Genomic DNA, 22,525 nt, shown 5'->3' with positions numbered 1-22,525 from the left:
AGGTACACCTGGTCTCTCCCACTCCTTAGTCACAATATCCGCCACATTCTTCTGGATCGGAAACGCATCAGTGTATACAGGGACCTCTGAAAACCTGTCCATTTTACACAATTTTTCTGGGACCACCATGGGGTCACAATCATCCAGCGCAGCTAAAACCTCCCTAAGCAGGACGCAGAGGTGTTCCAGCTTAAATTTAAACGCTATGGAATCTGAATCTGCCCGCTGAGAAACTTTTCCTGTGTCAGAAATTTCTCCCTCTGACAGACCATCCCTCACTGCCACTTTAGAGTGTTGTGAGGGTACCACAGACAAATCATCCAAAGCTTCTGATTGCTCATCCTCTGTTCTTAAAACTGAGCTATCACGCTTTTTTGGAAAAACTGGCAGTTTGGATAGAAATGCCGCAAGGGAATTATCCATGACTGCTGCTAATTGTTGTAATGTAATAGGGCACAATGCGCTAGAGGTACTAGGCATCGCTTGCGCGGGCGTAACTGGTGTCGACACATGGGGAGAGGAAGGAGGACTATCCTCATTACCTTCCATTAAAGAATCATCTTGGGCTACATTTTTAAGTGTCACTGCATGGTCATTAAAATGTTTAGATACCTTAGCACACTTTAAACACAAATGCAATGGGGGTACCGCCATGGCTTTTAAACACATAGAACAAGGTCTATCTGTAGGCTCAGACATGTTAGACAGACTTAGATAGCACTCAAATACAGAAAAAAACACTTTTTGAAAAAACGTTACTGTGCCTTTAAATAATAAAAAGCACACTCTTTTTTTACCAAATTTCAAAAAAATATCCGATCTTTATGAAATTTAGACCATATGATCCTAATGCTTTGAAAAGATTGCACACCAAGTTTCAAGCCAATTAACCCCTTATTGCCCAAACCGGATCAAATTGAAGCTAGCCACCGGTTTAACACACTACAGCACAATGCCACAGTCTCTGCTGTGGCCCTACCTTCCTTGGGGATTAGTTTTGGAACGAAAATAAGCCTCCCTGTAGTCCTCCTGCAATCTCTGGACTCTACATGTGAAGCTGCATGAAGCGGTCTTGCAAAAGAACTGCGCAACTGAGGGGCGAAAATTTGGCCCCCTCCCTCTTCACTCCGGAGTTGTGGGGCCTTCCTAAGCCAAATTAGGTGTCTAAAATTATGCCAGGCGTATAAAACCCCTAAAAAGTGTTCCAAACATGATAAACACTTGTGCAAACGTCAGATTATAGTAAAAAATAATCGATTATCCCCATAACAGTGTCCACCAGTGATTTAAGCCCTTTTAACTAAGCCATCCTTCTATACTGAGTCTCAGAATATGGCTTACCTTCCCACATGGGGATTTCTGTCAGTCTTCTAGCATTACCAAGTCTTGTTAGAAAAAAAGTGACTGAGCATACCTTAAGCAGTTAGGCCTGCAAACTGTTCCCCCCAACTGAAGTTCTCCGGTACTCAACAGTCCTGTGTGGGAACAGCAATGGATTTTAGTTACAACATGCTAAAATCTTTTTCCTCTCAGCAGAAATCTTCATCACTTTCTGCCTCAGAGTAAATAGTACAAACCGGCATTATTTTAAAATAACAAACTCTTGATTGAAGAAATAAAAACTACAAATCTAACACCACATACTCTTTACCCTCCCGTGGAGATGCTACTTGTTAGAGCGGCAAAGAGAATGACTGGGGGGGCGGAGCCTGAGGGGAGCTATATGGACAGCTCTGCTGTGTGCTCTCTTTGCCACTTCCTGTAGGGATTGAGAATATCCCACAAGTAAGGATGAATCCGTGGACTGGATACACCATGTAAGAGAAACACCCCCTAATCTAATACTAAACTACCAATAGCCCTTAAAATGGCCTTTTGTATGGCATGGCCCTAAGTTAAACAGCTCTTTTACTTAAAAAAATACCAATTAACCCTTAACAGTAAACCCTCCCCACCCAACCAACCAAAAATAAAAAACCTAACACTAAAAAAACCTAAACTACCCATTGCCCCTAAAGGGGCATTTGTATGGGCATTGCCCTTAAAAGGGCATTCAGCTCTTTTACTGCCCTTAAAAAGGCAAGAAGCTCTTTTACAGCCCGTTAAATCCCTAATCTTAAAAAAATCCTAAAAAAAAATCCTAAAACTAAGCCCCAAATAGGTACTCACCATTCCTGAAGTCCGGCGGAGAAGGTATTTTTTATTTTGGGTGTTTGGTTGGTGGGGGTTTTTTACTGTTAGGGGAGACTTAGTATTTTTTAAACGTAAAAGAGTTGTTTAACTTAGGGCAATGCCCTAAAAAAGGCCCTTTTAAAGGCTATTGGTAGTTTAGATTAGGGGGTGTTTTTATTTTTGGGGGGCTTTTTTATTTTCATAGGGATTAGGTTTAATTTTTATTTTTGATAATTTTGTTTATTTTGTCTGTAATGTTAGACTTTTTTTATTTTTTGTAATGTTAGATTAATTTTTTATAATTTAATGTTAGGATTTTTTATTTTAAGTGTAATTTTATATTAATTGGGGTTAATATAGGGGGTGTTAGGTTAGGGGGCTTAGTAATTAAATTAGTTATTTGTATTGTGGGGGGGTTCGCAGTTTAGGAGTTAATAGGTTAATTAGGTTTATTGCGATGTGGGTGTTTGTCAGTTTAGAGGTTAATAGTATAATTAGATAGTTGGCGTTGTAGGGATTGGCAGTTTAGGGATTAATATTGTAATTTATTTAGTTGCCGTTGTGGGGGTTTGGCGGTGTAAGGTTTGGGTAGTTTCTGTTGTGGGAGTTTAGCGATTTAAGGGTTAGTTTTTTTTATTAACGGGCGGTTATGTTTATTTTTTTCCATAATACTCCATGTTGGTGGTTAGTTTTCTTTTAATACTTCATGCGGGCGTTTAGTTTTATTTATTTTTATACTTCGTGCGGGCGGTTCGTTTTTTTTTCTTAATACTTTGTGCAGGCTGTTTTTTTTATTTCTTGCGGGCGGTTACATGTTTTTTAGTTATTTCATGCGGGCGGTTGCGTGTTTTTTGTTGTTGTTTTTTTTAAGGCTTCGTTTACCTACACTGCATTCAGGTGGATTCCGAAAATGGCAGTGTGGTGAAAGAATCCACTTTCACCACCCTGCCATTTTCGGAATCCACCGGGATGCAGGTGGATTCTTTTGGCTGCCTCACGCAACAAACGTTCCTTTGAAGATGAGTGCGCAACTGGCGACGGACGTGTTACAAACACGATTATAGTATAGATTAATGTCATGTTTTCAGCTACTTGACTGCAAAGGGCTTCAATGCACTTTATATATATATATACATACACATATGTATTTACATATAAACATGTATATGTAAATGTATATGTAAATACATATATACACATGTACACACACACAAATATATATATATATATATATATATATATATATATATATATATATATATATATATACACTTTGTGGTTTGGTGTTCCAAGCACTGCCTGTTGTATTTATCTGCCTGGGTGCTCTCTATAACAAGCATTTGTTCCAATATTCATAGCTTTATTGATTTTATATATCCAACATAGGATTAACTTAATCCTATGTCTCTCTCTCTATCTATATATCTATCTATATATCTATCTATATATATCTATCTATATCTATCTATATATCTCTATATCTATCTCTCTCTATATCTCTCTCTCTCTCTCTCTCTCTCTCTTTCTCTCTCTCTCTCTCTCTCTCTCTCTCTCTCTCTCTATATATATATATATATATATATATATATATACACATTTAGACATGCATATATATGTATCTCTATGTTAAATCCCTTTGCATGACTTTTTTTTTCTAACACCTGAAATATCATATCTTTGAGCCCTTATAACTTTTGATTGCATTTATTTTTAATATTTTTATTAGATGGTGTTATTATGAGTGTAACTGATCTTTTAAATGTATTTTTGATGTTTTTTTTGTGCTACTCTTTCGTCTCAACGTGTTTTGTGTTAAAGGGACAGTCTAGGCCAAAATAAACTTTCATGATTCAGATAGAGCATGTCATTTTAAACAATTTTCCAATTTACTTTTATCACCGATTTTGCTTTGTTATCTTGGTATTCTTAGTTGAAAGCTTAACCTAGGAGGTTCATATGCTAATTTCTTAGACCTTGAAGCCCACCTCTTTCAGATTGCATTTTAACAGTTTTTCACCACTAGAGGGTGTTAGTTCACATATTTCATATAGATAACACTGTGCTGGTGCACGTGAAGTAATCTGGGAGCAGGCACTGATTGGCTAGACTGCAAGTCTGTCAAAAGAACTGAACAAAGGGGCAGTTTACAGAGGCTTAGATACAAGATAATCACAGAGGTTAAAAGTATATTATTATAACTGTATTGGTTATGCAAAACTGGGAAATGGGTAATAAAGGGATTATCTATCTTTTAAAACAATAAAAATTCTGGTGTAGACTGTCCCTTTAAATTGTGTATAAGTGAACCCGTTTACTTTTAACTCTTTATACATGCACTACTGCCGACGCACGCAGAGAATCCAATAAACCCCTTTTCCCTTGCGCGCAACAGTTAGCACGCCACTCGTAATCTAGCCCTTTGTTTGCAATTTACTTCTGAAATATTTTTTTTTATCCATTGCCCCACAGAGGCTGAGTGCATCTTGCAGGATTCAGATCACTGACCTTACATTACCATATATGGCAATTACCTAATAAATGCAGGAACTTTTTATATCTGGCTGTAATTGGCGACAACACTGAAGCAAAATAGATCAGATAAACATAAATTTCAGGGGTATGTCCATGGATTGTAAAACAATGCAAATATTGCAAACCAAATAATGTGTGTTGAATATTATATGAATATACAAATATGAAAATTTAAAATAGGACAGAGATCAATAACAGTAATGATTGGTTTAGATGGATTGTCTTTTTATATCATTGGAATGAAAGTAGACAGTTTAAATATTTTATTAAAAAGCAGTTTAATTTTCTAACTTTATATTTCAACACGTTTCACTAAAATAAGGTGATTAAAAGGGACACAAGTAAAATTAAACTTTTATGATTCAGAAAGAACATGCAGTTTTCAGATAATTTCCAATTTACTTCCATTATCAAATATCAATATTCACACTTTTTGGGGAACAATATCCTACTGAGCATGTGCTCACAGGGTATACATATACTAGTCTGTGATTGGCTGATGTCTGTCATATGATACAGGGGGCCGGAAAACGGGAGAAAAAAAAATTGTCCGAAAAAAATCTACTGCTTATTTAAAATTCAGAGTAGGTGTTAAATAATTGTCTTTTTATTATGCACTTGTTAATTATGTAATTCTACTTCATTGAGTGGTCCTTTAAAAACAGAACAGTGTTTTACATTCTTCTCAAAGGGAATATTGTGATGGAGTTTCAAGGCTGTTAAACAAAGTGTCTATATTTTGATAAATTACAGTATTTGGTGTGGGGCAGTGGTTTTATGGTTCGCAGAACGTTAATAGATTATTAAATAATTACTTTAACAGCCAATAAGAAGTTGTAGAGCCCAAGCAATTATTTTAAAAGGTAGCACACTCCTAAGGAAGGGGCAAAAGCAGTGTCTCTAACCAAGTCAACATGTACTCTAGATCTAGAGTACTCCGAAATTTAAAATAATGGCTTGGGCACTACAGCCTCTCACTGGCTATACTGCTCTCAGTCTAGAAGCTGAAAGTAAAGTAGGTATACTTTAAGATATTTACAAATACAAATTGCATATTTTAAATAATTGTATTCAGTCCTCATGGGAATATTAAAGTGATGCATAATTTTTATGTCTCTTTATTTCAAATCATTTAATTGTGAGCATAAACATTTGCAAAACTGCTATAAAAATTATTACATTACCTTTTCAAATGACTCGAATGAGTCATATTCCGTACGTCTTTCTAACTTCTCTGGCTGCTCATCTGATGATTCTACTATGAGGAGATCACTTCCTGCAACAGCATCTTCTTGCTCCAATGATTCATCAGGTTCTTGTACAATAGGAGAATCACTGTGCTGATCTGACATGGGTGTGTATTGGTAAGGCCTATCAGAGACTTCAGGTGAACTTGAAATTTCATTACAAGGGATTTGTTGTAGCTCAGCCTCTGATGACTGGAATTTATCTGCTTCTGGAGATGTGACACTAGAAATAGAGCAAAAAAACCACAGATGAAACCATTTCTGCAGTGTTCAAATAAACACAATCTGACAAAAGTAAGTACACGTAGAAAAAAATAAAAATGCATACTTATCTTAGTATCAAAATATTTGTATTAATATGTGTACTATATTAATTAATAGCATCAGTATTGATAATGTTTCAGGGTTATGAAACTAGTAACATTTCAGACATGTATTATATATGTATATTGACTGCTACATTTATCTATGTTGTTATTAATCTTATTAATTCTTATTAAGTAAGCCTGTTATGGCAAACTGCCTCTTTTGTGGTCCAATAAACAAGGAAATGAAACCCTCAACAATCTCATGAATCAAGGGTCCTAATTTGAAGCTTGATGGTATGAGCAATAAACCATTCCTCCAATATGGGGAGACACTGTCAAAGAAAATCTAGGTTCAAGTCCTAAGTTTAGCACCAAAAGTTATGTATTTATTTTATTAAAGAGCTCTTTTTAACCCTCTAAATTACCGGTAATAGCCGTTCACACCTATGCAAAATTTCCAGAATTCGTCCCTTCCTTACTCAAAAAACTACAAAAATACTTATTCATTCCCTCATTTTGTCACGCATTGATTAGTGCATTCTACTTCTAAATGGCCTTCCAAAACCCAGCCTCTCCTCCCTCCAATCTATTATGTATGCTTCTGCTAGTCTCTAACTCCCAACTATATTTCCTCTCTCATCGTGAAATATTCCCCATCCTGTTCTCTTCAATCAACCTCTGACCTACGTCTCTCCACTCCTATTATCTCTATGTCCCACTCCCATCTCCAAGACTTCGCACGTGCTGCTTCTGTCCTCTGGAACTCTTTACCCCGCTGCATAAGACTGTCTCCAACTTTGTATAGCTTCAGACACTCCTTGAAAACTCACCTATTCAGAGAGGCTTACCATCTCTCCTCCATCTCTCACTCTAACCAAACTAATACTTTAACTGCCTGACTCACTGCTGCAACTACAACCGATGTGACAAGCTACCCCCAACCTTATGTCTCTGCACCCTAAACCTGTAGACTGTGAGCTCTCCGGAGCAGGGCCCTCTTCCTCCTGTACTAGATTTGTTTAGTTTTGTTATGTTTTGTATTTTATCACAAATCCTTGTCATTGTATACCCCTATCACACTACACAGCGCTACAGAATTTGGCGGCGCTATACAAATAAATGATGATAATAATAATAATTGGCAGATAATTGTTTTCTTATACCAGCCATGAAAACAAAAGATGCTTCTTGTCTTCGTGACCACCTGAAAAACTGCATTATTTCGTTTTTAGGGGGGGGGGGGGGGTTTAACCAGTAGCAGCCTCACTACAAGTCCTTGTTGCAGTTAGATTATAATTTAAAGGGACATTAAAGTGAAAAAATGATATTATCTAATTAGTTAAAGCATGCAATATTAATGCTACGATCCTGCAACTATGATTTTAACCCCCTCAAAGTGGGCCGCAGAGAATGGCCATTATGTTAACTGAAAACTTGACATGCTCTTCTTTGTAATTTTAGCACTAGTGACCCTGCAAATCCATGTGTGTAAATGGGTTAAACCCATAGCTAAAGTACTACTGCGGAGCTGCAGAGAACTGCTGGTCTCAAGTGGAAACTGCCAGTAAGGCAATCAGCACCATAAGTTGCACAGTGGATTCCTGGAACTACGGCTAATGATTGGGTTAGACCTATGGAGTTGCAGCATCGTTAATACTAAAATTACAAATAAAAGCATGTAAATGTATCCACTATAATTGCCCATTAATATGAAAGATGCAACACATCTGCACCTTTAAGGACCATTAAATACAGCAGCATTGCATAATCAACATATGCATAATAAAAAGACAATGCAATAACACTTAGAGCCTGATGATCAAAAACTTGTTGGCCATGACAGAACTCATGCAAAATCTTTGAAGGCTTTTTTTTTTAGCATTATATTATAATGTAGGTGTCTCTCATTTCACATCTAGAACCTGCATAGTGAGATAAACAGCTCACAAGATTAAATTTGCCTTTATAGATTTTTTTGAGGAAATTGACAAGACGTCTTAGATAATCTCATCAGAGCACAGACCTTTAGATCACAGGGTCCTTAATCTGAATTTCAAATGAGTAGTAGGTTATTTTTTGTGACAAATGTCAAAGTTACTTCCATTTTCACTGCCCCAATAGCATGTGACAGTCATTAACCAATCACAAACCTATATACTGTAAACTCTTACACATGTTCAGTAGGAGCTGGGGCTTCAGAAAGTGTGTAAGCAGATATACTTCTATTTCGATAATGGAAATAAATCAAAGTTGTTTTTTATTGAATGCTCTATCTGAATCATGAAAGTTTAATTTTGACTTTAGTGTCCTTTTAAACCATTAATCAGTGAGTTCTGGATGTTATACAAATCTCTTTAAAATGACATAAGACTGCTGAGTACAGTAGAAAGGTTACTATTCACCATGTTATTGTTTTATAAGCTGTTCTTTTATTTTAACCCATTACAGAAGCCAGCTAGTAAAGCTCTGCATCTATACATTGGGAGCCGCCATCTTGGTACACGCATATCGTTGCATCCTGTGACAGAAGCAGTGCATTTTTAAAGATCAGTGGCATTGCTGCCTGTTTGACAACTGTACCTTGCCCAGTGGGTTAGCTTGCACAATAGAAAGCAGAAGTTAAATTTTTGCAGTTTTATTTTTTTACACAGTTTAAAGTTACATAACAAATATTAAAAAAGCCCTCTGGATTAATATAGAGAAATGCAGCCACTGCAAAAATGTAGAGCTCCTACTGTGTATTTTGCATACTAAAGTGAAGTGCATGATACAGCTTGTCAAGAAGACTAGAACATCACTGATCTGTGAATGTGCACCTCTTCTGTCACAGATAGGGTTGCAAAGTGGGAATGACCCGGACAGTTCAGGTTTCCATTTGTGTTTGAAGCCGAGTCAGACCTGGACATGCAAATATCTGGGTTTGTTGGAAAAAAAGCCACAGCCAAAACAGAAGACACTGTGCATTTACAACATACTGCACATGCCTACAGTTATTTCTGTTTTGCCTTTGCATGGGAGTGTGTCTGTGTATGTGAGTCTGTGTGTGTGAGTCTGTGTGTGTGTGTGTATGTGTGTGTGAGTCTGTGTGTGTGAGTCTGTGTGTGTGTGTGTGTGAGTCTGTGTGTGTGTGTATGTGTGTGAGTCTGTGTGTGTGTGTATGTGTGTGAGTCTGTGTGTGTGTGTGTGTGAGTCTGTGTGTGTGTGTATGTGTGTGAGTCTGTGTGTGTGTGTGTGTGTGTGTGTATGTGTGTGTGAAAGAGTGAGTGTATTTGTGTGTGGTGTATTTCTGTGTGTCAGAGATAATGTACGTGAGAGTGTGTTTGAGTGTGTTAGAGCATTAGTGTCTTTGTGTATGTTGAGTGTCTGTTTTTGTGAGTGAGAGTGTGTGTGAGTGTTAGGGCTCCATTTATTAAGCAGCGGATGCTGTTTTGGAGCCTCATCGTTTCAGGTCTGCCTGAAACGGAAGTTAAGAAGCAGCAGTCACAAGACCACTGCTCCTTAAAGGTGGCGGGGAAGTTAAAGGGACACTGTACCCAAATTTTTTCTTTTGTAATTCAGAAAGAGCATGCAATTTTAAGCAACTTTCTAATTTACTCCTATTATCAATTTGTCTTCGTTCTCTTGCTATCATTATTTGAAAAAGAAGGCATCTAAGCTTTTTTTTGGTTTCAGTACTCTGGACAGCACTTTTTTATTGGTGGATGAATTTATCCACCAATCAGCAAGGACAACCCAGGTTGTTCACCAAAAATGGGCCGGCATCTAAACTTACATTCTTGCATTTCAAATAAAGATACCAAGAGAATGCAGAAAATGTGATAATAGGAGTAAATTAGAAAGTTGCTTAAAATTTCATGCTCAATCTGAATCACGAAATACATTTTTGGGTACAGTGTCCCTTTAAGGAGCAGCGGTGGCGGACTAAAATCATCATTTAAGGTGGCGGACTAAAATCATCCTGATCCGAACAATAGGGATGATTGACGGCCCCTGCTAGCGGCTAATTGGCCTCCAGTGAGCAGGCGGTGGCATTCCACAAGCATTTTAAGAGAAATGCTTTTGCAATGATACATGCCGACAGAGTATACTGTCGGTATTTAGCGAGGTCGAGCGGACATGATTCGCTACATAGTTTTAGTGTGATAGTGTGTGAGTGTTAGTATGATAGAGTGTGTGTGAGTTTTAGTGTGATAGAGTGGGTTAGAGTGTGTGTTAGAGTGAGTGTGTGTGAGAGAGCATGTGTGAGAGATTGTGTGTGTGTGAGAGCTAGAGAGCGTGTGAGAGTGTGAATATCTATATGCTATTTTGTGTTTAAGTGAAATTATACATAGTGTGCTGTGCACAGCACAAGAGTTTTCGGGTTTGGCCTAAACTAAAGGTGTCACAGGGCACAAGAATGCTTAAATTCTAAAATGGCGGCACTCTGTGTGACGATGCAAAGATACCCATAATCTACACTTGTAAAGGGTTAAAATAAGAGAATAGCTTTGAAGAAAGCTGCAGGCTCAGGAGGAGAGGAAAAACAATAATTGATTGGTGAATAGTAACCATGATATTGTAAGCCTCATCTGCAAATAATACCTTTGTGTGAACTTATTTTATTATACAGTATACAGACCTTAAAAAAAGGGGGGCTGCTGAAATGTTAAGTGCGGTATAACAGAAGCAAGGGATTTGTTAGCAGCAGAAAAAAACTGAAGAAACACAACTGATAAAGATAATAAAATAAATATAGGATAGCACGGTAACAGCAACTGGAACCTTACAAATATTCCTGTTGTTCAGAAGATAAAGTCCTAGATAGTTCAGGTGTTTCCCTTGAGATATCGGCTTCCAGTTTCTCTTTCTGCAGCTGACGTAGCATTTCTGAAACCGATGTCTCATCCTCGAACCTGGTTGTGCTCTCATTGAGTGAAACATCCTCTTCAGATACAAGAGGAGGGTGTTGTCTGGCCGCATTGTCTTGTGAGGTGTTATGGTCAACATTCACCTTCCTCTGAGGACTGCAGAACTCTTCCTGAAGTGCAGAAAAATCTAGAAATAGAAATGAAACAATTTTTTTTTCTTTATAATTTATGCTTACCTGATAAATAAAAAAAAAATTATGATGGTCAAAGCTAAGAAGTAATTACTCCTGGGAATTCCAATCCTGGCCACTAGGAGGAGGCAAAGATGCCTAAAACTCCAAAAGCATTAAAACCTCACTGGTAAACTAGTCTGACGTATAGCCAAGCAAGAAAAAAGAAGAACAATAGGAAAGGATAAGGGCAATAAAAAAGGAACAGGGGAAAAAAAAGAGTTGCATTCTTTAAATGCCATCAGACTATAAATACAATAAAAAATAATCAAAATCAATAAAAAATATGTGCGATTTTCATGGACTCTCACCACCATGAAAGAAATTAATTTATCAGGTAAGCATAAATTATATTTTCTTTCATACAGGTGGTGACAGTCCACAAGCCATTACTCATGCAAACTAATACCCAAGCTGTGGAGTCCACGAGTAATTTTGAATGGGACAAAAAAAACCCATAAATTATGCTTACCTGATAATTTCCTTTTCTTCTGATGGAAAAAGTCCACAGCTGCATTCATTACTTTTGGGAAATAAGAACCTGGCCACCAGGAGGAGGCAAAGACAACCCAGCCAAAGGCTTAAATACTCCGTCTACTCCCCTCATCCCCCAGTTATTCTGCCGAGGAGCAAGGAACAGTAGAAGAAATATTAGGGTGAAAGGTGCCAAAAGAATATAAGGACGCCCCACATAAAATTATGGGTGGGGGGCTGTGGACTCTTTTCATCAGAAGAAAAGGAAATTATCAGGTAAGCATAATGTATGTTTTTCTTCTTAAATGGAAAGAGTCCACAGCTGCATTCATTACTTTTGGGAAAACAATACCCAAGCTATAGAGGACACTGAATGCCAAGACGGGAGCGTACAATAGGCGGCCCATACTGAGGGCACCAGGCCTGAACCTCTACCAAATAAAAAACCCTGCTTCATCCGAAGCCGAGAAAATTTTAAGAGGAAAAGCCCAATGATACTGACTTGCAGTTAGTCCAGAAACCAAACTAGAGACCGCAAACGGACTCGACTGAGCCAACAGTCCTCCAGGAGACACAGTCGCCCAACAAACGGCCCCCCACCGCTCATTTCCACAAATGAAGGAGACAACAGCCAAAACCCCAAGGGAACAAGGCAAGGGAGAACCAAGGAACCAAAAGGTCTCCTAATACAAAAAAGAACACCTCCACGAGTGAGCCCAGCTCACAGAGACTCAAAGGGGCCCAAACAGGGAAAGGAGGCCACGCCTATACCAAGCAAAACCCGGGATAAGATCGGGCAGAGAGACAGAACAGACGTCTCTCCAACATCCTGCAAGCACGGAATGCAACTGAAGAGGCAAAGTCCTCCCAGTGTCTGACCATAGAATACCAAAGCATTCGACCATGAAAAAGTGTGTAATACACCCAGGTGAAAAACTCTAAGTTTGAGAACACAGAGTCCATAACAGGATGACACAGAGGGTACTTGCGAGGAAGAAGAAGCAGTCAAGCAAGAAACAGACCACAAAAGCAACCCCCAGACAGAGGACACGTTCCAGGCAACCTAAATCGCCGGACCTACACACAGGCCCCTAAAAAGGGGAACACAAAACCTCACTCGAGGCCCCCACTGGAAGGAGAGTATACCCTCAGAACCCAAAGGAAGCGTAAACCCTCTTCTAATCAATGGAGCAAGTTGAAAGGAAAATCTATACCCTAGCAGACTAAGCTAACAGGATAGACTCAACAAAGATCACACATCCAGAGGAGACTGTGACCCGAATGCAGTTCCTTAGACCGCTCGGCCATCCTGACCTGCAGACCCACACCCAACTGGACCAACCCAGCCTCAGGGATCCAAGACAGGGAAACAAAAAGAATCCCGAAACAGGTACAGGAACGAGTGTAAGTATAGCACAGCCATCCCCACAGAGTACAAGTACAACCCGACTCTGAAAACAGACAACAAGGCCATAGACCTATGGATCTATCAAATAAAGGCCCAACAAGTCTGCTTGGAGCCAGCAACACCCCAGGGGGAACCAATCCCACCTTTCCGCCTCCCATCCGGGAGAAGCCCCAAGCAAGGACTCTATCTCCATAGGGAGGAGAATATCCCCTAAAGAAAAGGGATGATGCCAGAAGGGCAACAACTGTCCTCAAAGCCCGAAGTCACCTGCTAATAGGAAGAGAAATTCCCAACACAGATGTCCTAGAAAAGGACCCCCTACAAGTAGCTTGCCAAGCAGAGGCACAGTCAACCCATTTGCCTGCAGAGCAGGGAAGCTACACAGTGGTGTCACTAGGGGGGGTGCGGGCCGCACCCGGGTGACATCCTTCAGGGGGTGACAACACCAGAATTTTTTTTTTTTTTTTTATTTTATTGAAATTCAAAGAAATACAATGTAGAGATGCATAGATTTTTTTATTAGAGGGGCCAGCATTTGTGAACATTAGTGGGACTGGGGAAGTTGTAGACACTTAATTTTTTTTGCTTCTTGAGTCAGCGCTGCAATTTCCACAAATAGTTTTCCTGGTTGCTTTTGCTTGTTTGTACTTTGCTCCTCCCCTGCCCAATTTCACTATGAATGTTGTGGGCGTGCCGTGGGGCTTGCGAAGTTGCGCTGCTAGCCTAAACCTGCCTGCCTATCTGTGCTCACTGCTCAGTGACGTGTGGAGCAGTGGAGTCACTCACTGCTGTGCTGTCTCTCTAAACGGGAAATAGTGAGGGGGATGCCTGGCACCTGAGCGCATGACTGTCTGACACTGTCTCTAAAGTGAAGGAGCCACGTATGATGCCCACCAGACCGGTACGGTTATGGTACACTAATTGCACACTGAAGAGGTAGGAGGGGAGGGCGGGCGGGGCTCTGGGGGTGGGCAGAGTGCAGAGGTGATTGGCCATAAGAAGCGGAAGGCACGCAGCCCAGGGCTGTGCACTGACAGACTTGGAACAGATTGAGTGCTATGTTTATCTTTCATTTGATGCTCTGCTGAGCCAGGGAGCAGCTCTAGGCATAAGCTTTGTAATGAATGCAGTGCAGTTTACATATTTTGTATGTGTGTGTGTCTGAGTTTGTGTGTGTGTGTGTGTCTGAGTGTTTTTATGTGTGTGTGTCTGAGTGTTTTTCTGTGTGTTTTTGTGTTTGTATCTGAGTGTGTTTCCGAGTGTTTGTGTGTTTCCGAGTGTGTGGTTTTTTTTTGTTTTGTTTTTTGTTTGTTTTTTAAAATAATTTTTATTGAGGTTTACAAATGCAAATAACATCGAGTTTGCACAATACAAAAGACATGTCATTGTAAAACAAAACAATAAGGCCCAAATCCTTTACATATATGTTAGCACTTCAAAATACAAATTAAAACCTTAGAAATATGTAGGTTTATCTATAGGTCCCAGGCAAACCGTTCTTGGGCCTTCAGAGTACCTCAATATATGTCTAAACTAGAGGTCACATACCAACCAGTGACCCATGTCTAGTTCCACATGCTAAAAGGCTTTCTAGGACTAACACACCAGCGTAACAAAATGCAATGCCATTTATGACTTAGTAACAGAAAGCAGAAATTTAAGGTGCAAACTACAAACTAAACCTCTTTTTCAGTATAACATTATGTCAAAGAGCCCCTCATAATAATCCACAAACAAGTATAGGTCAGGCATGCCCCAACTAAGGATTTGTGACCACTCTTGGGCCACGGATTTAGAGTAATAACAGGGGGTAAAGATAGGGGGAAATATTAGCAGGTCCAATCTTGGGACTATTTTGATAATAAAATAAAAGATATATAGGCCACCTTTGGGCCTCTATATATTGTTTAGTACGGCATAAATTTTAGATGTTGTACATGATATATACATGGGTACACATGCATACTGCATAATAAAAGACATGTAGGCCACTTTTGGGCCTCTATATATTGTTTAGTACAGTATCCTTCATGGCATATCCATATATGAACAAGCAACTCTGGAGCCCTGTGTAAAAACTCTGTGCTAGTGATAAACAAGTATCCCCTTAAGGTATATAGGAGTATTATTTGGACGCTCTTGAGCCACAAGTAATCATTTGAACCAAGGGGTAAAGGCTGGGTTAACTATAAACACGTGTACCAGTACCTGCACAGATTTAAAACACAAGCATATAGGGCATATATAACACTGTAGAAATTTTGTGATGAGCCACAGGTATATAGTGATTATACCTCCATAGTAGAGGATTGAATATTTGGGCTACATTGTGTATATGATCAAACATGTACCCCCTTGAGTCCTTGAAAGTCATTTAACAATTATACAAGGTTACTTTGGGCATTATCGCGAAAATAACGTATAAACCACCAGATGTTATCACAATGAGGCACACTTATTACTGTACATTGGCATCTTCAGGACCCTTAGTACCTGTAAAGCTAAGCAACATAAAACCCTTTGTGATATGGCCACAAATATAACATATACACAGTTTTTTAATCAACTTTTAGCCCATGTAACATCCTCTTGAATTGAGCCAGGGTATGTAGGCTCCCATCATAGAAACAAATGACACATATATTATAGAACAATATTATGCAATAGTTATAAAACATCCTAATAACTTTGATCCTACATCCTACATTGCAAGCTTAGTTTAAATATTCTATGAAATAGACCCCGAGGCCTCAGAACTATCCGTCTTATTTGCGGAGGTCAGAACTGACAATAACAATACAGCCCCAGCCCGGCATCAAAGGAGACACCAAAGTCTATCCAATGCCCAATCGGGCAGCCATTTCAACAGGTATGTCTGCCCGCAAGCTACATTTAAAGTCTCCAGGAAAGTCACACTGCCCAGCTTGCATCTTCATTCGAAGCCAGATCTGCATGGCACACTGCAAGCCTTGCATGTCACATACCTCTCCGATTGCGCAATTTAGTATTCCGGCTACCTCATTGCTCAGATAAGGGACTCCCACCACTAGCAACCAAAATTGGTCCCTGGTAGCTTCAAATGTTTCCGGACAGTTGTAGGACCCGGCCCTATATCTAGGGGACTCTCCTGGCTGACCAAGTGTCTCATTAGGCAAACTTATCCCTGATTGCACCATAGCATGTACCTTTTCCCCCTCCGGGGGGGTCGGCCGTACCACTCCGTATGGGGGACAAAGTAGAAGGTAGGGAATCGTCACAGTTGTTCGTCAGCTCACAGGCAGGCAAGAGTGGGATCATACCTAAATGTGTAGCGCTGCTTAGATGAATGGTTTCTGCGCTCATATCTTTGCGAGATTTAGATACCTCATTTCCGGTATGGGTGCGCTCCATATGGCATATAAGGCGATCAAGTTTTTCACACAGCGAGTGCTCCAAATCCGCCATTAATTTTTGTATGGCCTGAAAAGTCTCCTCCATGATTAAGAAGATGATAGCAGTATAAAACCAATACTGCTCTACCCCGGGATACGGGGGGGTGTTGACATGTAGGCCGCCGCCTCCAACTTCAACGGTCCAGATCAGAAAACTGCCAGTATCTTATTAGTAAAAGTTATATCCCCAGGTTCAACACACAATTCTTTAACCAGATATTCCAGTCTCAGTGTTAGATGGGACCTTCAGTGTTAGGTAATCGGCGGATTAACCTTATCTTTTTAGCAGTCCCTGAGTTTGCGACCGATCATGGCCGCTGCCCGGACACGCCCCCCTGAGTGTGTTTTTAAGTGTGTCTGAGTGTGTCTGAGTGTTTGTATGTGTGTGTGCCTGTGTTTTTGTCTTTGTGTGTGTCTGCTTTCTGAGGGGGGGGTGACACCATAACTTACCGCACCGGGTGACACCAACCCTAGTGACGCAACTGAATCCAGGGGAATGCAACCCTAAGGCGCACCAGAAATTGGACATCCAACGCCAGCAGCTGGGTATGAACCAACAGCCCTTGAGGCTGAAGCCACAAGGCTAACCACCAGATGACATGGGCTACTCTGTGGCAAAGAGTAAAAAGTACTCCAAAAACCTGGCCAACCATGACCAGGTTAGGTAGATAGAGCAAGGACATAGCCCAAGTTCCTGCTACTGTGTAACACCCCGACCAGCCCTGAAATCCAAGATTCCAAAACCCCTCAAGACTGGGTCAGGAAAAAGGCCAAGCGAAGCTTCAGCAACCGGAAGTCTCAGGAAGAAAAACAGGTCCGGGCACCTAATAGTTCAGGCAAACCTTACTCTAGAACTAAACACCCCAACTGACTAAAAAGTCAGACACAAGGGTATGGATGCATATCCAGAGAATCCGGATAGCGAGAAGAACTCGAAAGCCCCAACCAAATTAAGGAACCACCCCTAGCTAAAGTCCAATTCTCCAAGGAGCAAGGCTAGAAGTCGTATGAAGGTACTTCTCAGAGCCTCAGGACAACCAAGGGATACCTTGAGGTAAAAAAAAAAATCCTACTAGCCGGACTAGTCTCCCTATCACCTCCGCACAAGCAGAGGACACAAGGAAGAGAAAGGCACTAAGCCTTCCCAGCTCCGGAAAACCCTGAGCTAAACAAAGTTCCCGCAGAGAATATCCATCACCCGGAAACACAGATCCATAAAAGGATATCCACTCACCCAGAGACAATGGAAGAAGACCCAAAGGTCTCTTATAACTCAGACAGAACAGTACACATCAAAGAGTAAGAGCTGCATCTAGATACACTATTAACAGCTTACGCGTACACCTGCAAGGTGTCAAGAGCTGCAACTGGTTTTAAACTGCAAACCTTCCACATGCTAGACAGCTATCCTGTACAAGCTGTTGGATCAAGCCCAAAATGACAAATCCAGAGGCTTAAAAATGAAGGCCAAACCGCTCAATTGCAGTAAGGGGCATTAAGCCCTCCAACCCTCCACCACATGAGGGAGGAAAACTCTAAGTTTTGATGAAATCAGATGTCAGATAGAGTGATGCAGCAGAAAACTCCCCTGCCCGGTCATCAATGACTGAAGGCTATAAGGACTGAAACAATCCTTCCCACCTCACGGACCCACAGGTCCTCTCGAATGCTTAGTTGAACATGAAAAACAATGATAACCTGAGCACTCTGCGCTTCTACTGAACAGCCAAGCAGAACAGCGCCACATGTCTGAACAGCCGCAAGACCGAACAAACCTGACAGCACCAGCCTGCACCTAGGGTCCCAACCAGCAAGCTGCATAAATTCTCCCTCATAGGGGAAAAAAACAAAAAACAGACATTTTTAACATAGGACTAACATGTCCTAAACAACTTCCGAAGAAGTAATAAAGAGTATCCATCCCAGAAGGTTCTCGAAGGAAAAGAAAACAAATAAAAGACATCACATTGGTTATAAATAAAATATAAGGCACCCCGGTGGTTAACGCCCAAAAAGACACAGGCCTACCTGCAGGACAAGTCAAACAGAGCCCTATCTTTCAAAACTGGGAAAGATCTCAAACAAATGACAATCAGGAGATTACTTCATCCCCACATGTCTAATGAGGTGCACCATTCGAATTAGCAGACTGAAAATCCCTGTATCTCGTAACGATAGGGTCATTCAATAACTGAAAAACACGTCTGAGCAATATGCGAAGGCGCGCTATCCTGTAACGAAAGGCACAACACTCAGGGGCAGTTACACCCGCGGGGAACTGTAGAGGCCCTCCCCAAGGCGGAAGGCCCGGGACAATAGGGCACGAGCATATTCTCAAATAAACGTCTGGACTCCAGATGTCCAGGCGAACAATTGCCAACATTATGTGGAAGCGAAAACATGCTGCAACCTCCGGGGGAAACAGGCCACCCTGCATGGAGGAATCAGAAACTGGGTCACCCGCATGTGTAGAAGTATGAATTGGTAGGGAACTCGTCTCTCAGAGGACAGGACCCCCAGAGGCGGATGGCTCAGCAGTCCCTTGATTCCCTGAGGTGTTAGGATTTTTTCTACTTTTTGCGCTCTATTGAAGTCTATGGGGAAAAATGTTAACGCGGTTGTGAAATTCGAAGATTGGCTTTTTGCGAGCATCACGGTAACGCTTGTGTGAAAACTTTGTTTACTTTCTACTTAATTTGGGTGCTACCCGACACATGCAAAAAGCCTCCCTCTGGCTAATTTAATGTACGAACAGGAGCAATAAATTGCACTCCACTTGTAATTTAGCCCTAATGCACAATTTAATTCCCTTGCTGCCTTCTTGAGGGCATCCAGGTCTAGTGTATTCCATCTTCTTTTTTCCTGTTCTCTAGTCTTTGCATGTAGTGTTGTCTGTCAGTTCACAAGGGTATATGCGCATTTACCATACAGTAATTTAAATGAAACTAAAGTAAAAAATTCCTATTATCAAGCAAAAACAAACCAAATAATAATAATAATACAGCAATCTGGACTTATGAAATCAAACTAGGTGGGCTGTTTAGCCAGTTATAGGAGGCGCTGGTAATCCAATGTTATGAAATTTTGCGACGCTATAAAAAGAAATGATACATTATAATTATACAGGTAGAAGTAATAAGTTTCAAACTACCTGGGAAAGCTATGCGTCCTGAAAACAAAAATGAACAATCGTACTGTGCGACTCCTTATTTTAAAGTGTTGGACACAATAGGCATATCATAATGTTCCAGAAAGTGTTCCTTTAAAGGGACATAAGCGTGCACTATTGCACTAAAGAACTGGGTGTTCAACTCCTGCACATATGTTAAACACACAGTTAAATGTCAGCTGCTTGTAACTATGTATGCTTTTTAACAAAAGATACCAATACCAAGTCAATTTAATAACAGGTTGATTAAACATCTCTTGAAACTGCATGCTCTATCTGAATCAAGAAAGTTTTATTCACTACGGATCTGTTTGGATAGTTTGAGTCTGCTAAATACGGATAACAGTGCAATTATTTATTTCTTAGATTGTTCATTACTTTACAAGTAAATTATGTAAGCTTTATTTATACAAACAGTATTGTTCTCACCTTCACAATGGTCCAGCGATATTGTCTGCTCCATATCAGCATATGTACGGTTGGCGTGACATGGCAACGGCTCTGTGATATATGTTTCCATTAAATGAACAATGTCCATTCGATTAATATTAGTGAGGCACTGATTTAAATTTGTTTCTGTGAAGAAAAAAAATAACAAGGCACGTTAACTAATTATGTTATATTAGAGACATACTAATATACTTTTTTATAAGAGATCATTATCAGTTCAACATGTTTCACTCCGAAGACGCATGCGATTATGTGGTTGTTTTACTCATATTTTTACTTCCATTAAAGTAACAGTAAATACAGTAGATTTGCATAACTAACAAATACATGATAACAAGACAATGCAATAGCCCTTAGGGGCCGATTTATGAAAGTGCAAACGGACACGATCCGCTGTAGCTATCATGTCCGTCGCACATCGATAAATGCCGACAGCATACGCTGTCAGGATTTATCATTGCACAAGCATTTCACTAGCACGGGGTGTCAATCAATTGTATGCGATCGTGCGGATTGCTGTCCGCCGCCTCAGAGCAGGAGGACGAGTTAAGGAGCAGCGGTCTTAACTAAGATTAAAGTAGATTTACTTTGATCTTTCTTTTTGTCACAAGTCTCTGTGAGGAGTGGCATCCTCTCTGCAACCATATGTGGGACATATATATCTTTTAGTAGGATATTTTAGGCAGTGTGCAGGCACTTTATGGTGGCAGGAGACTAGGGCCTCTATTTATCAAGCTGTCAACCGCAAATACGCTGGAATTCCGCAGCGTATTTGTGGTGAGCCTGATTCGCCATAGTTATCAAGCCCTACAGACCGGCAAAAGTAGAATATAGTGACGTAACATACGATCCGGCGGACTCAGTCCAACACAGATCGATGGTTACGTCACAACAGATGTTCCGAACGCAAGTTCGGCACAATCTGACTACTTTTGGAAGGTATTCATGATCCTACAAGGTACGCTCGCCACTATTCCAGCCCAGCGTACCTGGTTTTCAATCCGCCGCCCTGGAGGCGGCGGATGCCATAGGAATTAATGGGAGTCTGACAGCAGTGAAAGCTCATGTTCGCTGCTGCCCGATATCCCATTGATTCCTATGGGAACGTCTACACCTAACAACCTAACATGTACTAAACACCCCTAATCAGCCCCCCCTACACCGCCGCCACCTAAATAATACTTATTAACCCCTAATCTGACCCCCCCTACACCGCCGCCACCTACATAATACTTATTAACCCCTAATCTGCCCCCCCTACACCGCCGCCACCTACATAATACTTATTAACCCCTAATCTGCCCCCCTACACCGCCGCCACCTACATAATACTTATTAACCCCTAATCTGCCCCCCTACACCGCCGCCACCTACATAATACTTATTAACCTCTAATCTGCCCCCCCTACACCGCTGCCACCTACATAATACTTATTAACCCCTAATCTGCCCCCCTACACCGCCGCCACCTACATAATACTTATTAACCCCTAATCTGCCCCCCCCTACACCGCCGCCACCTACATAATACTTATTAACCCCTAATCTGCCCCCCCTACACCGCCGCCACCTACAATATACTTAAAGGGACAGTATACGCTCATTTTCATACAACTGCATGTAATAGACACTACTATAAAGAATAAGATGCACAGATACTGATATAAAAATCCAGTATAAAACTGTTTAAAAACTTACTTAGAAGTTCTAAGTTTAGCTCTGTTGAAAATGCGGCTGGAAAGCCCACTGCAAGTGGGAAATAAGACACTCCCCCTCCCCCTTCTTTTGCATATGAAAAGACCCTTTACACAAACAGGAGCAAGCTGGAGAAGGTAGCTGACGGTATTCACATAAAACTTTGGGGCTTGGTTAGGAGTCTGAAAATCAGAGCAATGTTACTTAAAAATAAGCAAAACTATACATTTTAAAAAAAAAAAAAAAAAAAATTTTTATGGGCTATATAAATAGATCATCTACAAAACATTTATGCAAAGAAAAAATGAGTGTATAATGTCCCTTTAATAACCCCTAATCTGCCCCCCCTACACCGCCGCCACCTACATAATACTTATTAACCCCTAATCTGCCCCCCCCTACACCGCCGCCACCTACATTATACTTATCAACCCCTAAACCGCTGCTCCTGGACCCCACCGCAACTATAATACATATATTAACCCCTAAACCGCCGCTCCCAGACCCTGCCACCACCTACATTATACCTAACCCCTAATCTGCCAATAGGATTTTTCCTACC

At 40.6% G+C, this 22,525-nt stretch overlaps 1 protein-coding gene across 20 annotated transcripts in view; it reads right to left on the bottom strand.

Annotated features, from left to right (window-relative positions):
* The window catches only part of ANK2 (ankyrin 2), a 469,556-nt gene that overhangs the window by 34,615 nt on the left and 412,416 nt on the right, over positions 1–22,525 (bottom strand). For all 20 annotated transcript variants that reach the window (XM_053703568.1, XM_053703580.1, XM_053703565.1 and 17 more), the window contains 3 exons: positions 20,248–20,394; positions 11,026–11,293; positions 5,889–6,174 (listed from right to left, as the gene is read on the bottom strand). In XM_053703568.1, the coding sequence (XP_053559543.1) occupies positions 5,889–6,174; positions 11,026–11,293; positions 20,248–20,394 (701 nt within the window). The remainder of the gene's footprint in view (positions 1–5,888; positions 6,175–11,025; positions 11,294–20,247; positions 20,395–22,525) is intronic.

Source organism: Bombina bombina, chromosome 2, assembly GCF_027579735.1.
Source record: "Bombina bombina isolate aBomBom1 chromosome 2, aBomBom1.pri, whole genome shotgun sequence".
Lineage (NCBI taxonomy): Eukaryota > Metazoa > Chordata > Amphibia > Anura > Bombinatoridae > Bombina > Bombina bombina.
The sequence above is the reverse complement of the archived record's forward strand: the minus strand, read 5'-3'. Positions and strand labels throughout refer to the sequence as shown.